The sequence below is a fragment of the Rutilus rutilus genome, assembly GCF_951802725.1.
Source record: "Rutilus rutilus genome assembly, chromosome: 18".
Taxonomy (NCBI): Eukaryota; Metazoa; Chordata; class Actinopteri; order Cypriniformes; family Leuciscidae; genus Rutilus; species Rutilus rutilus.
Window position 1 is genome coordinate 30,943,891 of NC_140231.1, and position 27,230 is coordinate 30,971,120.

The window sequence follows — 27,230 nt, forward strand, 5'->3', positions numbered from 1 at the left end:
GGTTTAATAACCACCCCAGGGAGACATGTTAAAAATGATGACAAAACCATATGAAGAGCACATGTGTGCCGAAACCACACACAAAATGACCAGAACACACTGAATACAGATGATACATATGCAGACGTACAAAGAGTATAATAGGCTTAATTCATGAAACGTGTTATATTCTGTGTATTCTGTATATATATATTAATTTTTTTATTAAATACTAGCCCTGAAATACTTAACACACTTAACTTAAAATTTTGAAAGAGGAAACAAAACAAAAATCCTTCTTAATTGTTTACATGTCCTTTCCACTCCACTCCTAAACTGCTCACTCACCACAGGTGTGGTCAAAGAGGCGTGGCCACTGAGGAAGGAGTTAGACACTGATAGGCTGATACCAAGAGCAGGCTCTGCCTCCTCCACAAGCCCAGCAGGAGGAGGGAGAATTGAAAAAGAGGAAGAGGAGGATGAAGAAGGAGAGGTATAGGAGGCCTAGAGCACAAGACAGAAACATGGAACAGGAAGAAGAGAGACAGAGGAAAGAAAAGAAGAAGAAATCAGGTTAAAAAGAAAGAAAAGCAAAGAGAGTTATAATAACTCAGCTGGAAAAAAGTAGAAGCTGGTTTAAAGGCAACATGTGTTTGTGTGTGTATATGCAGTAAGTGTATATATATATATATATATATATATATATATATATATATTTTTTTTTTATATATATATATATATATATATATATATATATATATATATTTTTTATATATATATATATATATATACACTTTTTAATAAATAAGCTAAAGTAAACCTAAAAAGTAAAAGTATTTTATTACTTGGAACTTGATACCCAACAGTGTGCAGATAAAAGACCATAGTAAATAAAAACTAGATAATTTACAGCCTTGTAGAACTATTTTCCTTGGTACAAATATATGAATTATACAAGCTCATAGCTATTGGTAAGAATTATTTTATTTATAATTATTATAGGCATAAATTTAAATACTCTGACAGTGAGACTTACTTGGTAACCACAGGTAAAACCATGCATGGCTTCTCGCTACCACTGTCAAATTATATTATGAATCTATATGTTATATAATAAAAACGCCTAAACACAGGTCAAATCTATACACAAATCTTCACGAACAAACTGACATAAATTCATAACAAAAATGAATTATATTCCCCTACCTAATAAATCTAATGCAATATAAATGACTATAACATAGTATTTAATATAAAAATGCACATTTCTGCCCAAATCATGGTAAATACGGTCAGTGTTACTACAGTAAATTCATGGTAAATAAGGGTGGTGATTTGGGGATTTAAAAGTCTTTTAACTTCGTTCGTGGGCACCATGTTTCTCCTGTTTCAGTCTTGTTGGGAATGTTGAGGCTGTTTCATCCGATTTAAAACTAGTTTAATCATCGAGTGATTTGTGTTTTGTACCAGGGGTGTGTGTCAAATTATAATGCTCCTCACTGGATGTCGCAGCGCTGTTTAATAATGGTGTCCAGGACCGGAAGTAAACGCAAAGCAAAAAAACACAGAAAAAAACAAAGCCGACCGATGCTCAAAAACGGCTCTTTAAGCGCTCCGACTGGCCTGAGAAACGTTTTCCCAAAATTGGGATAGATACATGGCTGCAAAAACAGGGGGAGGGAGGCGGGGGTGCCCTCGGGCCGGATGGAGGTGATTGGCGGGCTGGATTTGGCCCACGGGTCGCCAATTGAATAGCCCTGCATTAGAGCATTGGTAGACTGTCTGCTTAAAATCTGCTAAAGCTTTATTCTGATGCTCCTGACTATGAGTAACTTTAAAGTACATGTGAACTTATTCTACTAACCCAAACCTAACTACTAATACTCTAATGAGAGTTAGTTGACATGTAGTTACTTCTAGTTATTAGACTGTCTAAAGTGGAGCATTGAAATAAAGTGTAACTGCTGTGGCAGAAATTCCCTACAGTTCCGGTTTGGTAAAGAATCTAATCTGTAACTCTTTTACAAAAAAACTAAAAAAACATAGTTAATCCGTGTTTTCCACTTGACTTTACAGTGACCCTGACGTGTCCCACCAGACCAGTCACATGTGGCCTAATCTAAAGAACCTCAGTTTGACCTCTCACCTTTCGGAGCTTAACCTTTGACCTGCTCCATGCTCAATGCCCTCAGGCACAGGTCACTGATAACATGCACTGGATGATAACTCACCAGTTGTCTCTGTTTGGGTGGCAGCGCTGGCGGTGGGACGGGTTCATGCACAGAGTCTGAGCTGCTGTAGGAGTCGTTGAAGCCGTAAACCTCCTGAAAGCGCTTGTTCCTCCGCTGCTCGTAAATACTCTCGTTCTGCGGCGTCTGATAGAAGACGGACGGCTGCGGCTCCGAATAATCCTCCACAAACTGCATGTACTGCAGAACTACAGAGAAAAATACATAGTTAAAAAGAGAGAGTTTATTTCTGTGATCAAAGCTGAATTATCAGCATCATTACTCCAGTCTTCAGTGTCACATGATCCTTCAGAAATCATTCTAATGTGCTGATTTGCTCAAGAAACATTTCTGATTATAATAAATAAGACGCAGGCGTGTTCCTGGATGATATTTCAAGAGATTCACTCGTTCATTAAAAATCTAATTTCTTCTGACTGCGAATGTATCACTTTGTGCAGCTTTTCCTCTTACTCTGTTTGCCCTTCTTCTCTGGTAGCGGCGGCGGGCTGTCGGCGTCCGTATACTGTGAGAGTTCGTCTCCACCGTTGACCTGAGGAAGGGGCGACACCGGCGTCACCAGCGGGAACGGTGGCGTGGGCTGCTCCTCTTCTGATAGGTTATCGTAGTGCGACGGGAGGCGCTCGTAAAGAGGGTACGCTGATAAGATGGGTGCGGATCGTCGCTTCTTCTGGGGGAGGGCGGGTGGAAGCACGCGATTGGTCTGTCCAGGTGTGAGGGGCGGAGTCCAGTAGTCCAGGGAAGCCTGATTGGTGACGGGAGCACTGAAACGCGGGTGGGTGGGCGGGGCATGGGCGGGGCTTAATGACTGAGACTCCCCATGGCATTCTGGGAGAGGGCTCAGACTGCTGCCAGTGCCGGTGGGAAACGGTAACGGTTCGGAGACGGACAGATCCTGATGTAGGAAGTCGTAATCAGGATCGTATCCCTCTGTAGAAAAAAAGCAGAGGATCAAATCAAGGTAAGCTTACAAAAACCTTTTACTCAAACATTCATAATAGTGAAGTCATTATTTATGTAGCTCTTTATACAATTCGGATTCACAATTATAAACAGGAAAATAACAAATCCATGATGCAAACTTTCTGCTGTAAAACAATAGTGCCATTATTGACAGAGTTGATTCACTTCAGTTCAATAACTCCATCAATTATGAAATGAGTTCAATTCAGCGATAAGTAGCGCTAGAGAATACAATAGTGATATTATTCAGCTATAGTCAGTTCACATGTTGATTTAATAACAGTGTCGATGTTGCAAAATTAGTCAATTATGAACACAAATTCGATTCAGCTATAAAGCAGATCTACAGAAGACATTGAGCTCAACTCGGTTTTGTTCACATCTGAAAGTGTCAAAATCGATGATATTAATGAATGTTAAGTGTCTTTTAAACCCCAGCTAAGCAAGCCAAAGGTGACCGTGGCAAGGAACCCAAACTCCATTAGGAGACAGAAATGGAGGGAGAAACCAAACAGTGTATTAGTGTGTGTATACCTAGTGTTTCACAGCTAGTGTTGCGAGAGCACTGCCCGCTGTCTCGCTCCAGTGAAGAGAGCTGCTCGTCGGACTTGCTGAGCTTTCCCATGCTGTTACAGGGAGAGAGACGAGGCGAATCCCCACCGTACGACTGGCTCCCGCCGGAGAAACGCCTCTGGAGGAGATCCACATCAAACTCCTGCTGCTTTAACCACACAACACGCAACCACAACACCATCATCATCACACTGATGTTCTACAGGAATCCACTGGACTGTAAGCACTTTCAGTCATGTTACAATACACAATATAAATTGTTTATTTATATCAGTTTCCACTTTAATTGTATTTTTTTTATTATTTTGCAATCTCTTTTTATTTAATTTTTTATAAATTTTTTGTTTTTAAAATTATTAAAAAAAAATTTTTTTAGTAGTTTTGTTTTTAAAATTCTATATTTCTTATTTTTTTCAATATATTAGTGCTGTCAAATCAATTAATTGCATCTAACATAAAAGTTATCTGTGTATATGTAAATACGTATGTGTGTGTAACTGTGTGTGAGTTTGTGTGTGTGTGTGTGTGTGTATGTATGGAAGTGTATATGTATATATAGATATTAGTTTTTTATCAAATATTTATATTTTATTTTACTATATTTCAATTAACAAAAATGCTTTCAATGGTTTCAGTTAACAATAAAAATACCGATTCAAACACCATTCAATATTACATACTTCACTTTAAAGTCAAGAAAATCAAAATGAAGGTTGTGTCAAAAGGTCAAAGTTCAAAGGCCGTGATCAGGAGCCGTACCTGGTTTAGAGCTCCAGGAGGCAGGTTGAGACCACATGATCCTCGACTCATCGGCGCTACCACGGCAACACGCGTGGGGGAGGAGGCCGACTGTCGCTTCTTGGGAGGCAGAGCGGGCGGGCTATGGGCACAATATGCATAAATATGCAAATGAGTTCACAAGTATGAAACAAACAATGTAACAAGGTCAAAAGAAACGAGCACAGACAGTCTACACACAGTTAGCGAGGGTCTAGCCAGGAATTTAATTGGACACACTCACACATAACACACACATAAAAGTAGCACAGCAGTGGAATGTGTGGGCGGTGAGTTCGGATCTTGGGTTTCCCTGACGATTCTTCACTTCAATGAAGCTCTACCAGGTAACCATGGAAACATTAGAATAAACTAATCATAGAACACCCAGTGGGAAGGATTAGAGCGGGATGCATCTCTAGGCAAAAATCCTGAAGGAATGTGCACAGGATTCCATTTGGAATTTGTATTCAAATTTGGAACTATTTCATAAGATCCAAAAGGATCAAATTAGAATATTCTAAGAATCAAATCAGATCTTACAGGATTTTAGGAACACTTTCATCTCACTGAACATTTATCGGAAAGATCCTGAAAATTCTCTTTTGATGCACTAAAGAAATATTCTTTTGAGAATTATGATATTTCCTATTGGAAACTGCACTGGAATAAAATTGGAGCAGAAACAATTTTCACTCAGAAATTGCTAGTAAATCAAACTAATAACAGAGAAAGTTATATTCCAATAATCTTTGTTTTCTTTATTTATTTCAAAATTATCCCCATTAGGATCCTTTAAGATTGACGGCAAATTATTTTAGAAATTCCATTCACATTCTTTTAGGATTTATAGACTATGCCTCATTGGTCAGCCATGCAATCAGGCTTTCCTCTGATTGGTCGTCACTCTGCAACGTGCAATCCGATTGGACGCACAATGCCACACAACCACATGCAGGTAAGGGCCACCGTCCAATCAGGGAGGCCGAGGGGTGTAAACTGTGTGATGTCAAAATGCACACAGGAGTACACCATTGGCTAACGTACGTTTCCATCGCCGTGGCCCTCCGCTGCCCGGCAACAGGATCGGAGCACAACTGCATCCTGTTCCTGTCCCATGACAACCAATCGATCACAGAGCACAGAGGAAGAAGATGAACGATGAAAAAATGGATGAAAACCAGAAAATGCAGAAAGACAAAGATGATGTGTGATTGAAGGACACAAAGATGATGGAGAGAGAAACAGATACAGTGGTTGAAATGCTAAACAAACAAAGAGACATTAATTAGAGCAGATGCCAGATTTAATTCAGGCTGAGAGGGACGGAAGTACAGTTCCTTCAATATCTTGAGCTGTGGGTTTAACAATGGCTGGTGTGATGTAAAATCTAGAGCGCAGGGTGGCTGATGGCCGATATCACGCTGTTATATATTAAAATAGAGATATACTGACAAACACTTTGAAATTTGTACAGTTTTCCACTTGATCAGGTATTTAATATTGGGTTTTCCACTAAAATATGAGCACAAAACACACATTTACAACGAGAAAGAGCCTAGGACAAAACATATATTGCCAATTAAATGGGTTAAATTATTTGTTGACTATGCAAAGTATTTTTATTATAAAGGTGGTTTATAAAAATGCTGATTGAGTTGTTTCTAAAAGCTATGCATTTAAAAAAAGGCAATAAAATCCAGACTCAATGATGCTAAATGAAATGTTCTTTAAATATTAACATTAAATTAACATTTATTTACCTTATATTAACTGAAATCACATATAAAAATGACTTGAAATTGTGGTAATCATAAAATGTCTAAATATCAACCCATTTATTAATACATAATTTATTGAAAATGAGCATTTACACACATTTCCACTGCAAAACTTAGTTAGAGTTAAATGTGACCTTAAAAAGTGTGATATTTTGAATGAACAACAGCTTGTTTTCGTTGATGTTAAATGAAGTATGCCATGTGTACTCTGACTAAAGTCTATAGCTAACACGATCTCATACACCCTCCACACACACACACACACATCTCTTATCATCAGACGGCAAAAATAACTCACAACCATCTGTAATTCCCCTTCACAGAAAGTGTGTATGATACAGTTACTACTTGCATGTCTCTAATTACAGACAAAAAGTAAATGAAAAAACTTCTGCTTCGGAAGCCAAACGCCTTCGAGAGATGATGCCGTCACATGAGTGTGTGTGTGTGTGTGTATCGGATGTGTATTCATTCAAATATATTTAGATACTTACTTGTGGAATAAAGTAGAATTAAATATTACATGATGTAAATTACCATCACTAAATATACTACTCACTGCACGCTACTATACTCCCTGAGGATACACTACAGTGCACACCTAAAGTATACTTGATGTTCGCCTCATCAATGCATCCTACACACTACACACAAGCGTATTTACCTTAATCTGTCGGCTGTAAAGGAAACGGTGAGGTATTAAATGATTTGAGACAGAACCAAAATGAAGGTCTGAGTTTGGAATGGCACACTAGCCTAACATTCACTATGTTTGTATTCAGTGAATCCTATAATGCAACAGACTCAAGTCTTTGATTTCAAGCATGAAAAATGAACCCAGAATAATATCTTTTTAAAATATGTTTTGAGAATCTATCAGTTTCTTTTTTTTTTTTCGTCTTCTGAAAGCACAAACAACAACTTCGGATTTCCAAGTCACGCTGTCATACCTGTGCTCTGCCAGTTTGAGTCCTGGTAGAGGAGGTTTGGGCGGAGCCTCTTCCTCTGACATGTCAGTCAAGCTGTCAGTGGGCGTGACAATGGGCGTGGTCTTACTCAGGATCGCCTTCTCTCGTTCAGTTAGAGGATTTTCACACACACTGAGAAAGAGAGCGAGAGAAACATTATTAAACGATCTCTATGCAAACCTGATAAATCCATATGGGCCTTTATGACTGTACCTCTCAGCTTTGGCCACAGGAGGCGCTGGTTTGTTGGGGGACGTTGGCGACGGTTGCTCCTGTTTCTCTATTGTGAGTTTCACCAGCTCCTGTTACAAACGCACACACTCCAGTTATAAATATGCCAGTGTTGTTTTAACCTTGTCACAAACGCACATCTCATCCCCTCACCTTCACACCATCCAGCACGCCTTTGATCACCGTGGTGACGGTTGCCACGGTGTCCTTGTCGTCGAGGTCGATGCCCTCCAGCATCACCTGGTCGGACCAACGAATGAGATTCGCCAAACTCTGATAGACGCGGTTATGACAGGAGGACATTGCCGAGCTGCGGAGAGAGAGAGAGAGAGAGAGAGGGAGAATAATGGAGAGAGGCTGCATGCAAGCTGTAAAATCCATTCATATACCACACCAGATATTTTAAAGATTACCACGGTATTACCACGGTACATGTTGAAAAACCATAGTTAGTGCTGGCCCTCTCACCTGTGCTGTATCCGAGCCTCTACCTGCATCAGAGGCAATATGGCCTCCAAAACTTTACTAGCTGATCCAGGAAGCATCTGGAGAACTTTTGTATCGACGCTCATCTTGTCCACAATCGTCTTGATGTAACGCAGAGCGCTCACCACCTCCTTCTCCTGTTCCTCCAATCGACTCACCTTCTGTTAAAAGACATCCATATTATTTACAGAGGATGGAAAGCTGATATTTGCGATAACAGAGCGGCAACAGAGTTACAGTAGAGTTGAGGTAGAGCAGCAGTGGAGTTATTCTACAGCTAAAAAGATGTGGAGATAATCTTTACAGAGATAGAGCATAGAGTTAATGTTCACTGACAGCAGCACTAGAGTTGCTGTAGAGTTAAGAGGGTATACCGTTAATGTGCACTGATGCAGAAGGTTAGTAGAGTTAATGTAGAGATATGAGGGTGGAAAGTGTTTACTGTGGTAGAGCAGCAGATTTACTGCAGAATTGAAAGTAGAGAGTTATTGTTCACTGATGTAGAGCGACCGTAGAGTTGCTGAGAGGGTTGAGTTTGGAGTAACTGTAGAGGTAAGAGGGTGGAAAGGTAACGTTTACTGTGGAAGAGCAGCAGTAGAGCAACTATAGAGTTAGTGGAAAGTTAATACTGACTACTGTAGAGTTATGGTAGAGTAACTGTAGATCTCAAAGGGAAAGAGTAGAGTTGCTTTACCTTGTTGACGGGTTTCTCTGGAGTCTTCACTGCAGGCTCTGGCTGGAGTTGTTTGCTTTTCTTAGATGGGATTCTTTTAATCTTCGGGGAAGGAAATTTCATCAATTTCATCGTGAAAGAGGAGAGGTGAGACTTCTGGGATTCTGGAAAACAACAAAACACAGAAGGATAAATTGACAAACTCACAGCACTGTTTTGGTTATCAGAGAGACGACAGATACATTTAGAGAGACGATCTGTCACTGAAAAAGGAGGGTTGGGACACTTACAACCAGCAATCAATGCAAGATCAGAGTCGTTTTATATAATAAGCACAATTAAACTATACAAATGAACACACACAAGCCTTACTGGCGATAAACATCACCAAACAAACGTGATCCCACAGGCAATTACATAAACTAGAATCCTCGTCTGTGGGGTTTTATCATAATTGGAATTTTATGGTCTGTAATTACAGAGAGAAAGAGAGAGATTCTGCACGCACACACACACACACACACACACACACACACACACACACACACACACACACAGCTATTTCTTAATTTACCATCTTGTTCAAAGTAATATCTGTTAAATAATACTCTTACATGCACAATTAGACAGAATGTAAACTGCACAGCTCATTCAGAAATCATTGTGATTGTGACATCACAACAACGAGGTCATTTACATAAATCTGCCCACATTTACACAACAATTACTCAATATTTAGGAACTTCAGCCCTCTCCACAACGGAAAGGTTACACAATAATAACATAGATCGTTTCTCAATAGAAATCTTAAAGGTACAGCAGCAAAACGGCCCGTTTAAAGATTTAAAGTGTGTAAATTCGGCATGAGTAGCATTACCAGACAAAACTGAGGAATCCGAGAAGGTGGAATATGATCATGAAAACAAACAATTATGACTGTTTTTGATGCAGGAAACCTTATCTCAACCGTTTTGAGTTGTTTTAGCTTATTTTAATGCTTGTTTTGTTTTATTTGAAATGATCTTAAATGATCTTGAGGCCGTCTTGTTTGTTTAAGCCCCTTTCACACAGAGCGCTGATCCCAGAAAATTGCCATAAAATTGCAGTGCCTTCTGTGTGAATGCAAACACGTCCTGGGATTGATCTCAGGATGGGGACCTAGTAACATTGCTGGGATCAGCTCCGAAACGCTCTGTGTGTGAACGAAAGGCAGGACCGATGCCGTAAGGGGTGTGTTATAGTGATGACGCTGAAGCTGAGATCAATCACCAGCTTGATCGAATCAGAAAAAGAAAAAAAATGTACGAGCGTTGTTTTCTCGAGAGCAATCGCAGATCATAAGCAACCTTAACGTCAACATCCTGATGTCACGTATCTTTAAGGTGTGTGAATGCACGCATAGATTCCAGAAGATCACTGGCAGTGTGAATGAACCAAAATCAAACGATTATCAGTGTATTTTCCAGAATCTCTGTGTAAAAGTGTGTGTTTAAGAAGCGTGTACTTAGTTTGGACGGCCTGTAATCATACACACTCTCTCCAAACACATGGATGTACAGTTGACCTCTGACCCCTCATGAGAAAAAACACTTTTTGGGTTATAAAAATGCAGGAAACTACATGTCATGTTTGTGTGTTTTGGTGTGCATGTTGACAGCCATTGTTGCAGAAAGGGACTCTGCCTTTTCCGTTCAGAGCGTGCTCAGAACAATGCCTTCTGGGTAAAACGGAAAAGTTGTATTGTAACTAACATGGGTGGAGCCATTATGCTCTAATACACACACATACAACACTTAATTAACCTCTCACACACGCATGCATGGTGGGCGTATTTAGGCCTGTAGGCTGAAAAGAACAGCAGTGGAGCGTGGGTAATGTAGTACTTTAAATGTAACCACCACTAAAATCCATACTACAGATCCATATCACACACCAGCACTCACCAATCAATCTCTGTGTAAGTGGCTGCATCATGCAAAGTTAATGCAGATTTGACTCAAGAAGACACCTAGCATTGTGCAATTTAAAGGGTGGCTTTACGTGCAGTGAAGAATAACTACTACCAGAATAGCACGCAGAATACAACCTACTATTTTTTTAAAGTAGTATGTAGTATGCATTGAATGCCCAGATGACTTGCTACATTTGACAAAATGTGCAGTTTGCAACCGCAACAGACAATGGGCCAGATTTACTAAACGCAACTCCAAAACAGCGCCGATGGGAGTGGAAAGTTCTGCGCGTGATCTACTGACGACTCGTATGAACTGACGAACACAGACGCACACGGATCATTTCCATAATGACCAACGCAATCTACCAAGAGCAGCACAAATTCGCATCTGGTTAATGGCGCAAATGCCAGTAAATTGACTAGCACGAACCTTAGTAAATCACCTTACATGATTCATCATCTTTCCCTCGGGTCATTTTGACCCGAAACTCATTTTTAAAACATTTACTGGTCATCGGAGTGGTCCAAGACCTTGGGACTTTTGTAGCACTAAAACCACGAATACACACACACACATTGTTTTATGTTATAACATTTACTGGATTCTAGGAGATTATGTGGTTGAAATTACAAAAAGTAACAAATATGTCCCTCGCGGGTCAATTTGACCGCCTTAGAAACGAATGGAATGTGAGGAATGCTTCAGTACACAGAAAAAGATTAAAATTAAAACAAAAATGTTTTTGGTAAAGCTTTACCAAAAAATTATTTTACATGTCTACACGTGTATCTGAATGCATTGCATACTGAAGAAACCGACTTTAGGACCCAGTGGAACAGCACATGTTATATACATGTTACATATATATAACATATCACAATTTCGGCAGAGACACCCAAACTGACCCAATGTGAAGTATTTTGAGCTGATTTGAGCTGATCATCATTGCATGTATTGAATATTGCATCAGTTATTTTGAATTTCAGTAGAAAGAATGTGAAGAATGTGCTTATATTATATTATTTATTGATAAAATCTAGAAATTTTAAAAGGCACATAAAATAAAAAATTATTTAAAAAAAACATTTGCAAAAAAAACATAATGCAAAAATTTGCATTAAAAAATTATAAAAAAAAACATTATAAAAATGAAACAATATAAGTATAAAAGTATCATTTTAGGGCTTCGGGTCATTTTGACCCGCGAGGGAAAGATGAAATTTTGTGTCTGAAAGAGAAACTCCTACAAATGGACAAGGCAAAAATAACTGTCCATGCCTTTTCAGAACTAATTGATCACTGTCTTTAGTAAATCCTGACAGTAACTGCAAAAGAGGGGTTTTGCACAGGAGCAAGCTGTCAGTAAATCTGGCCCTATGTGGGATACTTCATCCCACAATGAATGCAAAGTGCTCCACTTGACCCTCCATGTCCAGTGTGACTCATAAGTGGATCTGACTGCCAAAAGTTAAGATGTTTTTGACAAAACTGTTTTAAATAAAACCTATTTCAGAGATTACAACTGGATACACTCGCCCAATTAGAAATGCAATGTCATGCAACAACAATGTTAGAAATGCTTATTGGTATATTAAAGAGAGTTATTTCTTACAGTCCTAATTAGGACAGTTGGGCCTGGCGGGTAAGGAGTACGATTTGGTTTCTAACGGTCGTATTACAAATTATCTATGCTTTTTGTCACTGTTTACACTCTTATTTGTGTTCATAATCAATAAAAAAAAAACCTAGAAGAAGAAAAAAAAAAGAAATGATTATTGGTGTATTCAGATAAATGTTTCATGCACTATTAAAATAGACGTATATACTGGAAAAAACTGGAAAAAGGAGATGTCATCAAATCAAACAAACAAAGATTAGTGTAAATCGTTCGTCAGAAAGCACTGGATCAACAAGACCCTCATTAACATGACTAATTACATTACAATTTTGGTTTGGTCAATTCATTATTATTTAAAACTGTTGCAAGTCTTTCACTGTCTTCGCTGACGATTACTGTCATCCAAATAATTGTGGCTCATTTAGTTTCCTTTTTTGTTCATGTCTCTTAACTTAAGCTTAAGTAAACATTCACATAAAACACACAGAACTTGAAAGAAATCACATTTTATTGAATGTTTCCTTAAGGCTTTGTAAGCAAGCACTGCACAGGGATTGAATGACATGAATAATAATATTTTAAATATTTAAAACCAGAATTTGAAGTGCACGAATATTCGTGTTCAGCCCATTAAGGAGCAATGGCAATAGGCCTGAAATGCATTATGGGTAACCCTAATGCTGTGCTTCAAGTCTGAGTAAAATGATGCTGTCAATCAAATTCCACTTAATGCAGAATATTTCAACATGCAGGCTAATGTAACTCTCTGAAAGATCAACTATAGCACACTTCCCTCCCTCGTTCTCTCGCTCTCTCTCTCTCTCCGCCTGAGGGAGTGTTTTCACTGTCTTTAATGGAATGCTGATAATATAGATTGACGGAAAAACAGAGAGGGAGGCATCAGATATTATTAGCTGGTCTAACTACAGCCTTCAAACCATGTCCATTATAGACTAATGAACAACACACGTGTGTGTGTGTCTGAACACAAGCGCAGTTGCTAGAAAAATGAATTCAGGAATAGGAAGCCCCGGCCAAATCCTGCATCGTTTCCCGTCCAGTGACCCCATCATCACAGAGACTGCGTTCCCCAACCTCCGGTTCAAGGTCTGCTTCAGCACGACAGCACACACATACAAACATACAATTACTCCTAACTCATGTCACCTGTAGGTCACAGCCACCACTTCCTGCTCTGGCCTCAGTCCTACCCATCAGCTTCCTGTCTGGCTCTAGTGCACAGGAGCACTTCCTGTGCTGCCCATCCTCTTTACAACAAAGAGCGCTGACCTCTGGAACACTGAGTCATGGGTATAACACACACACACACACACACACACACACACACGTTTGCTTAGCTATCTAAATAGGGACATTGCATAGACGTAATGGTTTTTATACTGTACAAACTGTATATTCTTTCCCCTTACACTAACCCTACCCATCACAGAAAACCTTCTGCATTTAAAAAAAACAAACTTTAATCACTTTATTTTTATACCAGATTTACAAACGAGGACGTCCCTAAAGATTATTTGTCCCCAAAATATAGTTACCGGTAAGTAAGTACACCCACACACACACACACCCACACCCACACACACACACACACACGCACACACACACACACACACACACACACACACACACACACACACACACACACACACACACACACACACACACACACACACACACACACACACACACACACACACACACACACACACACACACACACACACACACACACACACACACACACACACACACATACACATACACACAAAGTGCTACATTTTTATATTTAAACTACAAAATACAAACACTTGCTATTTTTTACATATAACAATCAGAAATATTAGGAAAGTATTAATATACAGTTTAGAGCAGTTACTCTGTTTTCTAACAAAGCCAAATTATAAGTCTTATGTAGTAATATTTAAGTTTATTGCCTTTACAGCTTTCACAGGCTATTTCATGGTAGATACAGATTCAACATTAAATAAATAAATACACATATTTAATAAAATTCAACTTAGTGAACTTTATTTTTTTTAATATGCATAACAACTCTATAAAATATTCCTTAATTGCACATGTGATAAAAATAGTAAAAGTTTTTTTGGGTCCATCTTACAAAACAAGGATTACCTGATTATAATTTCAGTTTCTTTGTTTTATAAGAACACAAAAAGTGCACTTCGATTTAGTTGATATGATACTGACAGGTAAAATACAGTCACTTTGTGTCCCTCAAACACATCATATGCACAAGAATGTACATCTGCAATATAATCTGGTTAACAGGCTCTTGTGAGAGTGAGTGTCTCAAATCTCGACATGAATCTACCCACACAAATCACACGGCAGGAAACGCTGTCATAAAAGAGGTGTGGAGGAACAGGTGCAGGAGGAAGAGGAGGAGGAGGAGGAGGAGGAGAAGTGGGTTACTGGAGCAGACGTGATACGGACAGACTTGCTCAAGTGAAAAACACGATGACAGCAGACAGAATGGAGATGAGTTATCTGGACACGCTTACTAACAGGATTTGTGTGTACAGGTTATGGATTCAGGAATTCTGTGCAGTTTTCATGTGACTAACGCAAACACATTCCCCTACATTAATCATCATTCATCATCATTCACGATCAAGTCCCGCACGTTTGTTCTTGTTAGAGTAGACGATTCACTGGATATATACATCGCAACAGGGAAGAAATGAATCACAACTTCCGTTTCATTAGAACAGTAACATCAATATACATTATTTTTTCCCAAAAAAGATCAAGACAGCTGTTTTTATCCATATCGTTCAGCCCAAACACAGATGATTAAACACACCGGCGTCATCCTCTGATCTAGAGTTCCACATTCCGTCAAACACACGCTGTAGTCCTGATCTATTTCTGCCCTTCTGCTTTACGCAATATCACACACACACACACACACACACACACACACACACACAGTGACTCTGTTACCACGGTGACATAAGCAAAGTGACACATGTGATTGACGTGTGTCAGCTGAAATTAGCCTCTGTTCTTCTCTCGTCTCAGTGTTACTGGCATCTACAACACGAAACAAATACTACACAAACAACTCTTAAAGGGATAGTTCACCCAAAAACGGAATACATGTTGTTCCAAACCTGTATGAGTTTCTTTCTTCTTCTGAACTCAAAAGTAGATATTTGGAAGAATGTTGTTAACCAGACAGTTGAAGAACCCCATTGACTTTCATACTGTAGTATTTTTTTTTCCCAACTATGTAAGTCAATGGCTACCATCAACTGTCTGGTTACCGACATTCTTCCAAAAATCTACTTTGGGGTGAGTAAATGTTGAAAGAATTTTCCTTTTTGGGTGAACTATTCCTTTAAAGGGATATTTCGCCGCTGGAAAGACGAATGTGTATTTAAATTGGGTCATTTATGTAGTAGAAATGTGAAATTATTTTAGAAGTTGGAGCCTTCTAGACTGAGAAAAGCCAGAAAATGTATTTTTGGCTCATGTGGAGGAAAGACAACAACTCCCAGAATGCACTTGCTTCGCTGCCCTACGAGGCCACTCCCAAGCCACGCCTACCGGTTACAGAGGGCAGTATCGGAAGAAATGATACAGCTAGGCTACTAGTCGACTCGAAACTGAAAAGACGGCGTTTTGTCGTGAGATCCCCCTATGGGCGGGTTGAAGACATGCGGAACGAGCTCCTCCTACTGGCTGGAGTCTCTCGCCTCTGGACAAAAAAGCCTCCATGATGCTAAATGACGATTTTTACGTCATCTGAGGTTTTTTTCCAGACACACAATCCAGAAATCTCTCGTCTCAGGGGGACATGAGGGAGGGAAGCACGTCACTCGAAAATACTATCAGGTTTTTACTGATACTGATGCTAATCGGTGAAGTTTGGCTTTAAAGAGTCACATTCTACACATTAGAATAACATTTTTTCTTCATTGTCCACTTTAAATGTTAACATGTTAGTTAATTAAAATACAATTATTCATTGCTCTTTCATGTTAGTGCATTAACTAACGCTAACAAGATACAATTTATTAACATTTGATTGAAAGAATATTTATGTAAATGTTGAAAATAACATTAACCAAGATAAATAAATGCTCATTGATAGTTCATATTACTGATGTAATATACTAATGTTAATAAATGAAACCCCACTGTAGCCTAAATGTTACTGTTTTAGACGTATTCTCAAGACAATCCCTATAAAACAATGTGCAACATCTTTGGACACCCACATCCATATCTCTTCATCCATGCAATATATTTCAATACATCGTGAGCAAATTCTGTTTGTCAAGATGTTTTGGAAATATCAAATAAACCCAAAACCTGACGGGAACAAAATAATTAAGGAGCTTTCACAAACTACAGCGCAGTCTTCAGGGTTTCTGAGACGTTAGTGACTTGGAGACAGTCAAAGTGTCAGGTAAACAGATTATTGCCAGCAGACAGACTGTACGTCAGGAGAACTGATGATGTTTTAATAGTTTCTGTTTGGTAAACAGAGCATTACGCAGCCTGAGAGCGAGTGACTGCACAGCAAGAGGAGAAACGCATGGAGATTATCATTTCCGGATGCAAAACACTTGTTATCCTTCACTCGCTATCTCTCTCTCACACACACACACACTCACGGCCTTCCTCAGAGAGTCTCATCCTGCTCTCAACTCTCTCTGTCTGGCCTTGGATGATGTCTAACAGAATTTCCGAGAGTATTTTTCGCCCCATTTATTCTCTCCAAAATAATTTGACAAAAATGATATAACCTGAATAAAGAGTCCTCTGCCTTGAACCAAATCAACCAGCATGAACACTTACTCAAACGTCATCATGACATCAAATTACTTTCTCGATTACATTTGTAAACATTATTCCAAATAGACACAAAGTTTGTCTTCGTAATGTTTTATCAAACAACTTTCATTTTCAGCAGACATCACCAAGTCCGCTTACTTTTTAACCCCTCTCAGACTCAATTCACCCACTTTTTATAATCCAATTATTGGATAAACTCAAGTTCTTACATTTTTTCCTGTTTCACTTTACATTAGATTACATTGGAATTACATTGGAATTACAGGCTTAATCATCTTTTATGAGGGAATGAATGATCTACTAACTCAGTTTTGTCTAACCAACGTATTTTCTTATTTTTCCAAATGTTCTTCTCCCATATCCTATTGCTGAGGTTCACATTTCTTCTTCTGAAACCCCAGTGGCGAGCTCCATTTCAGCATGAAAACTGGCACACTGAAACTACAGGGCAAAACAATCATGTATCTCCTCTAAATCAGACAGGATGCTTTGATAGCACAATATGAACCCAGATGTTTGGCTTGAGTTACGCAGAACCCGAACGCAGACGGTTTAATGCGATCTGAGGTTCTGCCATCAGCACTGAATGTCCTATTTTGGACTTACGGGCCTTGAATAGATGCTGGCAAACATTCAAGTGCATGTTTCAGTGATAAAGTAGAAAGTTAAATACAATGTTTCTGATACAGGTATCAAAAGAGCGCAGAACTATTTGCAAAACGAGCACTGGAAATCTTTGAAGACTCTCTCGTCAATCCACGGCTCTAAACCCGAAATGTCCCAAACAGATTAGTCAAAATGACCATCTCTCTCATTCATGTCCTGAAAGACTCTCTCTGCATCTCTTTTTCTGGACGCAGATCTTTGGGTTGGATCCACCCAGAGTTTGACTGGATCAAATGAGCACTTAGACAAAAGCCACACAACTGGAACGGGAAGGAATGTCCCTGGAATTTCACATCAGAAGCTTCTGTATTCCCAGAAATACTTTCTTTGTTGGAGAAGAACTTGCTTGCTTGCTTCTTTTTTTTTTTTTAAGAGACCAATTAATGTATCAGTGTAACACTAACAAAAATGAACCATGGTATATGAATATGGTTATCATCCTGTAACACAATATTTAAAAGTATGAAAGCATTGCAGTCTGATACCATAAGGAATTGAGCAAAACTTCCAGAACACCAAAAGAATATAAACAACAGTACAACCTTTAAGATAGGCAAATTGACTTTGAAGGACATCCAAAATCCACTATTGAAACTGAGACCATGAGAACATTTGTATCCTTCAAAGTCTAAAATCCAATATCACAATACGAGTCATGGACACTTAAAGTACAACATGACCTGCAATAAGGATGCGTGCACTTTATGACTAGAATGAAATGAAAACTCAAAAGATCAACGTTACACTTTATAAGCGACCAAATACAAAGTTCATCCTGCCTTGATATTATATATTACTCCTGTTACGTCACACTCAGAAAACAAAGTTCAAATTCTTCCACATAATCTCTAACAATGACCTTGATGAATCCAAAACCTTTGTATACATGCTTTCAGCGCATCTGTTCTCACCTGTGTCTGGCTCTCCGCTATTAAAATATTCCGTCTCCTCTAGAAGAGGTTGGGATCTCCGACTGGTATTCCCCATGTAGAACCCGGGAAAATTCTGGTTATCGAAATGAAGAACTAGTTTAGAATCCCAAATAGACTTCTTTCAATCTCATTCACCTCAAACAGGGATCTCTGGAGGGGATACTGGACATTTTCTTCAATCCCATAAAAAAAACAAAAAAACAGAAAGCCTGTTGTCCAACAGGTCACTGGTAGAAGTCAGGAATAAGCATCCAGAACCGGAGACCTCGCTCAGTTAGTCACCCTCAGTCAAATCCCATGACCCAGCCTGACTCAGACTTCAAACTGAGTGGAATCTAAAAATAAACTCCAACAGAACTGCAGAGAACTTCCAGAGTCCGTCGTCTCAGTGTTCCGTGTGTGTCGGATGATGTCGGAATGCCAAAACATCCCGATTCCAAAAGAAACCTTGGAGCAATGACGGTCAAAATCCTGTCTGACATGTGAGGAATGATCGATTGAGCCTACGGCATGGAAAACTGTGCACACGCAAACTACACCGACCCGGGAAAAAAAATAAACGGTCAATACATTTTAAACCTCCATTATGTAGTTTTGAGCAGCACACAGATTATATAATACAGCTCAAATCAGAGCAGAGCGCTTAACATTCTCAATCTCACATCCATCCCTTCCCTACTTTATTCCCACAAAGCCCTGCAAGTCCACATACACACGCCTGCTTCTCTCAAACACACACACATGGCGCAAGTACCATCTAATTACTGAAGCTCAGGATAGTAAGAGCATGTTTTTCATTCTAGTAATCTACTGTGCTCATTTCTCTAAAAACCCATAATTACAGTTTTGGAACCAAAAACAAGTAGCCAGAGACGACTCTAAATAATTCTGCACTTATTCTGGCCAATCAAAGGCCAAAACGCTCCCGACAACCAATCGGAACGCACCGCACTCAATCAGGAATTAGGAACTAAAGCCAAAGAAAGCCTAGCAGGTTATTAGATTCATTTAAAAGTCATTTTATTTTTTAGATGAGCACGAGTAAAGATTGCATCATCACATTAAATACTTTTTAATCTTTTACTTCAATACAAAACCCTGATTAGAATGAAGACTTTGAAGCATGTTATATCACCAAATAGACTGTGATTCACCAGTTTCAGTGCTAAACGTTCTTGAAAGCAGTTGTAAGTGATGAAATGATGCAAATTGATGTTCCCAGCTGGACAACTCCATTAAAACTTGATTTAGACCAAATCACAAGTAGATTTAGACTGATTTGCAAATTGTTTGACTTTATCTGGACTAAATCACTTAATTTACACACATATTGAGCTATACAAATAAAGTGACTTACTTTTATATTTGGGATGCACTGATGTATAAAAAGCAATGCACAATTGGCCAATTGTTTAAAAACAGCCAATGATCGGGCCAGGGATGTACCGATATGAAAATTTTGGCCAATACAATAGCGATAACCGATAATTCCTTATATTTGAAAGCCGATAACCGATATATTGGCCGATAAATCTAAATCTAAAGTTTTTATATAATTTTTGAGAGCCTGATTACAAAAACAAAAGTCTCACCATTAAAATCCATGTCCCAAGCACACAATTATAATGTTCTCATTATAATTATATGTAGCCTATATAACAGATTTGCACTGCACATGTTGCACTGAACTGTATTTTCCTTTTTTGAAGTGATTCCAATCATATTTCAAGCAATTCAAAACCATAACGGCGAATAGTGCGCATCTATAGTGTCTCAGCTGAAGGAAATAATCCATTAATTATCGGCTTTAATCTGACAAATTTATCAGGCCGATAACGAGAACATTACAAATGAACATATATCGGCCGATACCGATATGGTGGCCAATATATTGTGCATCCCTAATCCTGTCAATCAAAAGGGGGCGGAAGAACGTGTGTCAGACAGACTGTAACTTATACTAAGTGTAAAGAAAATTTTGGGCTGTCAAAGTTAACTCGACAATAATGCATTAGCAGTTTGAAAAATGGCGATGTTAAAGCAAAACCAATGAATCACCCGTAGTTCAAGCCAGGGTTGCCAGGTCTGCGTTTTTTCTCTACATCAAACATTATATGTAGCGCCTCAAACTATAGGTATCGTTATCGGCAGATATTATTCTGAAAAATTGGCTATCAGTATCGGCAGAGAAATTTAGTATCAGCGCATCTCTATTTTATTTTGCTGACAAAATTTAGCTTAATATTGGCAACAACAAAAAATCTTCAATGTAGAAATATACACACACACACACAATATACTCATCCAGCCCAAACATGCACTAGTCATCTTAATCTATCATGTGTCTGTATTTCTCTCAGTTTACTGCTAGACTGTGTTTAGGACACCAGCATGTACACGCGAGCATTCACACACACTTTTGTCGTCTGGGATTTACACGGCAATGCAACTATTCATAAACACGCACACCCGACCGAATGCATTACACATTACAGCTGTTATAAATAATTTTGTTGTCAGGGATTCACATAGCGATGCAGCCACTCATAAATATATCCAAAACACCCACCGAACATGACACATTATTACAGTCGAGTTATTTGGAGAATGCCACAATCGCTCAACCACATGAAAACACACAGATGCAGGGGCCGATTCCTCAGAACTGCGCAGATATAACAAGACACATTACAATCACAACATGAGTTCTACTGAAAGCTTATTTGAAAAAGAAAATTCTGTCATCACTTACATGATGTTCCAAACCCAAAATACTTTCTGTCTTCAGTAGAAACACGAAAGGAGAAATGCCGAAACATTTATGTTTACATGTGCACAAATAATGTGATTATTTCCAATAATCGGAGTGAGGACTAAAAATCATAGATTTAACAGTTTTGTTGGTATAGTGTGCACTGTGGAGTGACCAAGACAGCACAACACACACTAACAGATTCCATTCGTAACATGGAAAATCTTGCAAAATCTCTCGCGGTCAAACGTGACTAGAGTTAGAGCTGCACGATATTGAAGAAAAATGCGATATTCGATAACTCATCAAATAATGCGATATTCGATACGATAATGCTTAACGTGTGTAAAATAAACTTCAATTATCTTTAAAATATATTTAAAATTATAACCTACATGCATGTTTCACTTTCTTTTTGTGACAAGAAAACATTCCTACAACTTCTGAAAGTGAACAGCAGTGTTTTACTGTAGCGTAAGAAGTGTAAACCACGGGGTTTAGGGGTTCAGGTTATCCTACATTAGGTTTAGTTAATAACAGAAACTGAATAATCAAATGTAAAAATAAAACACTGTATGAATTAAATATATCCTGATTCTTATTAAAGCTACAAAAGTTATTCAGCCAAGAGCAGCGAGTGATTTTCTCTCTGTCTTTTGTTCATGACCCCAGCTATTGCAAGCCTTCGCGATAAATACATTTGCGATATTTCGATAATTGCGATATATTGTGCAGCCCTAACTAGAGTAAACAAACATGGCGGATGACGGGCAAGAAGAAATGGCGATAATGGTGTTTGGACTGCTTTTCGCAGAAAATACGTGAGGAAAAAAGACGAAATATGAAGTCCAATGTTATCAGAAAGAATCTAGCATATAGATGTGTGGAACAATCTTACAATACAGTAAAGCCATGCTCACTATTCATTGCATGAAAAAAAAAACAGTACCAATTTTATTTTATTTTTTTCATATTTGGTTTTACCACAGAAACCAAGACAGATCATACAGGTTTGGATCAACATGAGGGTGAGTAATTATTAATGGCAGAATTATCATTTTCGCTGAACTGTTCCTTTAAGATCGTCCATACAACACACCGTGTGATTCTGGGCTGTCCCAGATGAAAGATGACATATGGTGGTGATTTCTGTGGTCGTGGATCCTAAACGCTGGTCCTGCGTCGTACAGTGAGAGAGCTTTACAGACGGCCATTTTTGTCACGGTCTTGCAACTAAAGATACCCTGCGATAGTTTTCTGACAGTGTCTTAGCATGATCATCTCAGTGTGTTTGCTGCTACGACCGACGTCTACTGACTAGCCAATAAAAAGGCAACATGAAATGGCGTAATGATCAAACCGACATGACACTAAAACTTCAAGCTCCATTTGCAAAATTGTCATGCCAAGTTGACCTCTTTTCCCTAGCCATGACCGCATCCATATTCTTCGTTTTTCATAAAACCACAATTGCCAAAGTGCGATTCCGTCTTGCTCTATTTGTTTACCACTAGCGCATGATGATGAAGCTTTATTCTTCCGTAGGTGTCATCAACGTACAGTCTACATACAGCATATGTCTTATTAGCTTATCCATGTCATACAGTGTGATATGTAATGATCTAGGGTTGCCGAAATCACTGAGGCATTAAAAATAAAGCCTCATTATTGGCATTGATGGCTCCATGAAGAACCTTCCATGGAAAAGGTTCTTTAGATTATTAAAAATATTCGGTTCTGATATGGTTCACTGAAAAGTTCTTTGGGGATTCAACTGGTTCTTCTATGGCATCGCTGTGAAACCCCCCTCTCGAAGGCTTTATTTTTAAGAGTGTACTGGTTGGTCTGAAGCCTTGAGACACGAGTGCACACACTCAAGATTTCTCACACACTCATTTTCCCCCCCAAAGTTCATTTTCTCACTGTCGTAAGGAAGTTGAAGGAGGTCAGATCTGCTTCCTGGTTTTGTTCAACGCTACAGGGATCGAGAGAAGCAGACAGAGATGACAGGTGACTGGTTTTAACGTTCCTGGCATGAATGACAGTGGCATCATGACAGGAGGTCAGTGTATCCACGGCGACAAAGAAACATGTTGCTGTGGAGAATTACGTCAGAACACACACACACAGAGAGAGAGTCAGTCTGCACACTCAGTCCTGCTCTTGTTGTTTCGGTCTGGCTTTAGACTTATCCAGAACCGCTCATCGATTCGCCCGATCAACAGAACGCAACAAAAGACAAACAGGCAACCCGGTAACCAAACACACACAAACCTCCAATACAAACAAGGCGGGTGAGCACATGGGAGAGACTTCCTGCAGGTCGGTGCAAGACAGGGCACAACGTGAGCCTGAACGAAACATGCAAAGAATGCGGCTTCCAAAATGACTTCAACACAACAACTAAATTGTTCAAATTAGGTTCATTCTCAAATAAGAAGTGTGCTGACACGATTTAAAAGGCTCAAACACGCTCAGCCCAGATAAAACGCGACACATGCTGCTTTTTAGCTGTGCCACAAAGGAATGTTCAGGTGAGTAACGCCTCGGGATATGCATTCTTTACCTTTCCACACGGAGAATCGCTTTTCAGTAAGAAATCGGCTCGGCTGTTACAGAAAGCAACAGTTTTTTAACTTTGCTTTTTTAAAGAAAATAAGACTTTTATTCAGCAAGGATGCGTTAAATTGACAAAAGTGACAGTAAAGACATTAATTATGATGTTGCAAAAATGTCTTTTTGAAATAAATTCATGAAAAATACATTCTTCACAAAACTATGAAACAGCACAACTGTTTTCAATAATCAGAAATGTTTGTTGAGCAGCAAATCATCACATTAGAATGATTTCTGAAGGATCATGTGACACTGAAGACTGGAGTAATGATCACAGGAATAAATTACAGCTTAACATACATTACAATAGGAAACACTTATTTTAAATTGCAATAATATTTCACAATTTTACTGTATTTTTATCAAATAAATGAAACTTCTTTAAAAAAAACATTAAAATTTTTTGACTGACCTCGAACTTTTGAACGTAATAATAATAATAATAATACTAAAACAAGGAAGAAATATCTGCCAATGGGATCAGAAAATCCACTTAATTCAAAGGGAAGTGTTCATAACTCAATGACAGATATTTGTTCTTGTTTTAAGCATAAACTCACTTCATCTTGTTCAGTTTTTCTAGACTTTACAGTTGCATCTCATGTTTAGATGTTTGAACCGGAAAACAGGACACACATTTTTATTTGCAATGCATGCAACATTTAATGCCATGACCATGCATTTAAGAACTTTTTTATGGCCTTAAATTGAGTGAATTAAGACTTTTTAAGGCCTGCAGAAACCTTGATAACTGTTATTTGTTGCTCTACTGAACAAGCAAACTTCCCCTGCAGCCTCACCCTAAACCCCGACCCTGACCCGATCCGATCCGGGCGTTCGGGACAGCTGTTTAGGGTGAGGTGATCAGGGGGATTGAGTTTCCTTCCCACCGCCGAAAGAAACCTCCTGTCGCTTTCCGTTACACTCACCACAACCAGACACACACATCTAGAGAGAGACAGACAGTCTGTGTTGTCATATTCCTAAACATAACAGGCAACATGACAGCATCCAACTGTGTCCAAAGAAAGCCAATGACAAATTCGACAAATGAAAACACAGTTATCTAGGAAATAAAGACAACGCCTCCTTCAGTACAAGGCGACACTGTCCCCGAAAAACAAATGATGTGTGACCTGTCCAAGAGGTGCTCTTTATCTAAAACATAGTCATTTGCATAATAAACGCTGCTTTTATGAACTCATTTTACTAACATTCAGGACTATTTAAATGAACTGCAAATATGAAAATGGTTTTAAAAAAAGCACATTATACACTTTACTTTAAAATTTGAACCTAATATCCTAATGTTCAAACATATATCTTACTTTAAGAAAAACTATATACATATTGAAAATACACATATGAACTCTTTAAATAGTTTTAGGACCATCTATGCAACTTAATCAACCAGTGAACAAAAGTGAAACCCGATGCATTATTAAATAAAGCCATGCATAACACTCATAAACTTCACTTATTTCTGTCTGTGTGAGCATGAGATTGACAACAGCATCAGGCTGGAGAGGCTCTGCCGCTGCTGGAGAGTTTGGGTTGATAAATGCACGTTTGATTTCACAGACAGACAGACAGATACACAGACAGGACAGTCTCTGCTCGGTCTCATGCGTCTCTCGGGAAAGAAAAGCCCCGTTTAAATGTCCCGTCGGCAGCGCGAGCTCGGAGACTCCCCACGGGCGCGCTAGCGCGTGCTAACGGGCACTGATTTCCCCCACCGCATATTTCTGGGTCGATATGAACACCAGAGACCCGTGCCTTTGGTGCATTCCTACCAGTGGCATTAAACGCATCAGTGTAAGATTGCGGAGCAGTGAAAGTGCAGGATAACCAGGCCTACACACTCCGCGGGCCGGTTCGCGCTTACCGTGCTTGCTTTCTATTTTCCCCGACATGATCGCTGCGCTGGCCGGAGCAAATCCTCAGTTTGGACAGTCACAGGAGGACAAAATGGGGAATTTAGGCCACAGTAATCCCGAGTTATAGTCTTCAGCCACACATTTTGATGTACTGGGTCAACGTGGCTATATAGATCCCCGGAGAAAACGGGCTAGAATCCGTTCACATGCACGCGCTGGCGACAGACAGACAGTGAAATCTACTGCTGATGTGTGTGTGTGTGTGTGTACGGAGAGTCCCGTCCGTCCCGAGGATCCATTGGGATGCGAACACAGCGCCCCTCTCTGACTGGAATCACGAGCTGCAGGGATTGTTTGGTGTCAGATTGACAGGAATAATTAAGCTAAAACACACTGTCGATATTCACTCTCCCTCGTGTCTTTCAAACGCTGTATCAGTTTCTATCTTCCGTGGAAGACAAAATGAGATGTTTGTGTGAATGTTCACGCTGCTCTTTTCCGTACAATGAAAGCGAATCAGCAGCTATCAAACAAACACTAGATTAAGAATAGTCCATACGACTTCAGCTCTATATTCCTTTAACAGTCATCCCCTAAAACTGAATAACAGACTATCTATTTTTATGTCATGGTAAAGTGCAGTACCGGCCAAAAGTTTGGAAATATTAATATTTTTTAATTATTAAGTCTCTTATGCTCATCGAGCCTGCATTTATTTAAAATAATGGGTTTCTTAGTGAATATAATTGTAAAATGTAATTTATTCCTGTGATCAAATCTGTACATTACTCCAGTCTTCAGTGTCACATGATCCTTCAGAAATCACTCTAATATGTTGATTTATTATGGAAATATTAAATTTATGATTTTTTTTATAACCTGTGAAACTTTTTTCCACTCTCTTTCATTATTCATTATTTGATGAATAAAAAGTTTTAAAAGAACAGTATTTATTTAAAATATAAATATTTTGTACACTACCATTCGAAAGTGATAGTAAAGATTTATATTTTAAATAAATGCTGTTCTTTTTAACTTTTTATTCATCAGTGAATCTTGAAAAAAGTATCACAGGTTATTAAAAAAAAATACCAAGCAGCACAACTGTTTCCAACATTGATAATAAATCATATTAGAATGATTTCTGAAGGATCATGTGACACTGAATAGTGGAGTAATGATGCTGAAAAATCAGCTTTGAATCACAGAAATAAATTCTATTTTAAAGTATATTAAAATAGAAAACCATTATTTTGAATTATAATATCATTAACCTGCTGAACACCAGCT

At 38.8% G+C, this 27,230-nt stretch overlaps 1 protein-coding gene across 7 annotated transcripts in view; it reads right to left on the bottom strand.

Moving 5' to 3' along the window:
• The window catches only part of rapgef1b (Rap guanine nucleotide exchange factor (GEF) 1b), a 41,329-nt gene extending 15,058 nt beyond the window's left edge, over window positions 1–26,271 (bottom strand). The window contains exons 1-12 of one of the 7 annotated variants that reach the window (XM_084387162.1): window positions 25,949–26,263; window positions 8,702–8,844; window positions 7,990–8,168; window positions 7,675–7,831; window positions 7,504–7,592; window positions 7,273–7,422; window positions 5,589–5,651; window positions 4,524–4,644; window positions 3,726–3,909; window positions 2,682–3,158; window positions 2,211–2,416; window positions 328–483 (exon numbers count right to left, since the gene is read on the bottom strand). In XM_084387162.1, coding sequence (XP_084243288.1) covers window positions 328–483; window positions 2,211–2,416; window positions 2,682–3,158; window positions 3,726–3,909; window positions 4,524–4,644; window positions 5,589–5,651; window positions 7,273–7,422; window positions 7,504–7,592; window positions 7,675–7,831; window positions 7,990–8,168; window positions 8,702–8,844; window positions 25,949–25,976 — 1,953 coding nt within the window. In that variant the 5' untranslated portion in view covers window positions 25,977–26,263. Of the gene's footprint in view, window positions 1–327; window positions 484–2,210; window positions 2,417–2,681; window positions 3,159–3,725; window positions 3,913–4,523; window positions 4,645–5,588; window positions 5,652–7,272; window positions 7,423–7,503; window positions 7,593–7,674; window positions 7,832–7,989; window positions 8,169–8,701; window positions 8,845–18,674; window positions 19,386–25,948 lie in introns of those variants that run through there. The other 6 variants (XM_084387161.1, XM_084387160.1, XM_084387159.1 and 3 more) reach the window with 6 other exon arrangements.
• Window positions 26,272–27,230: the final 959 nt, after the last annotated feature.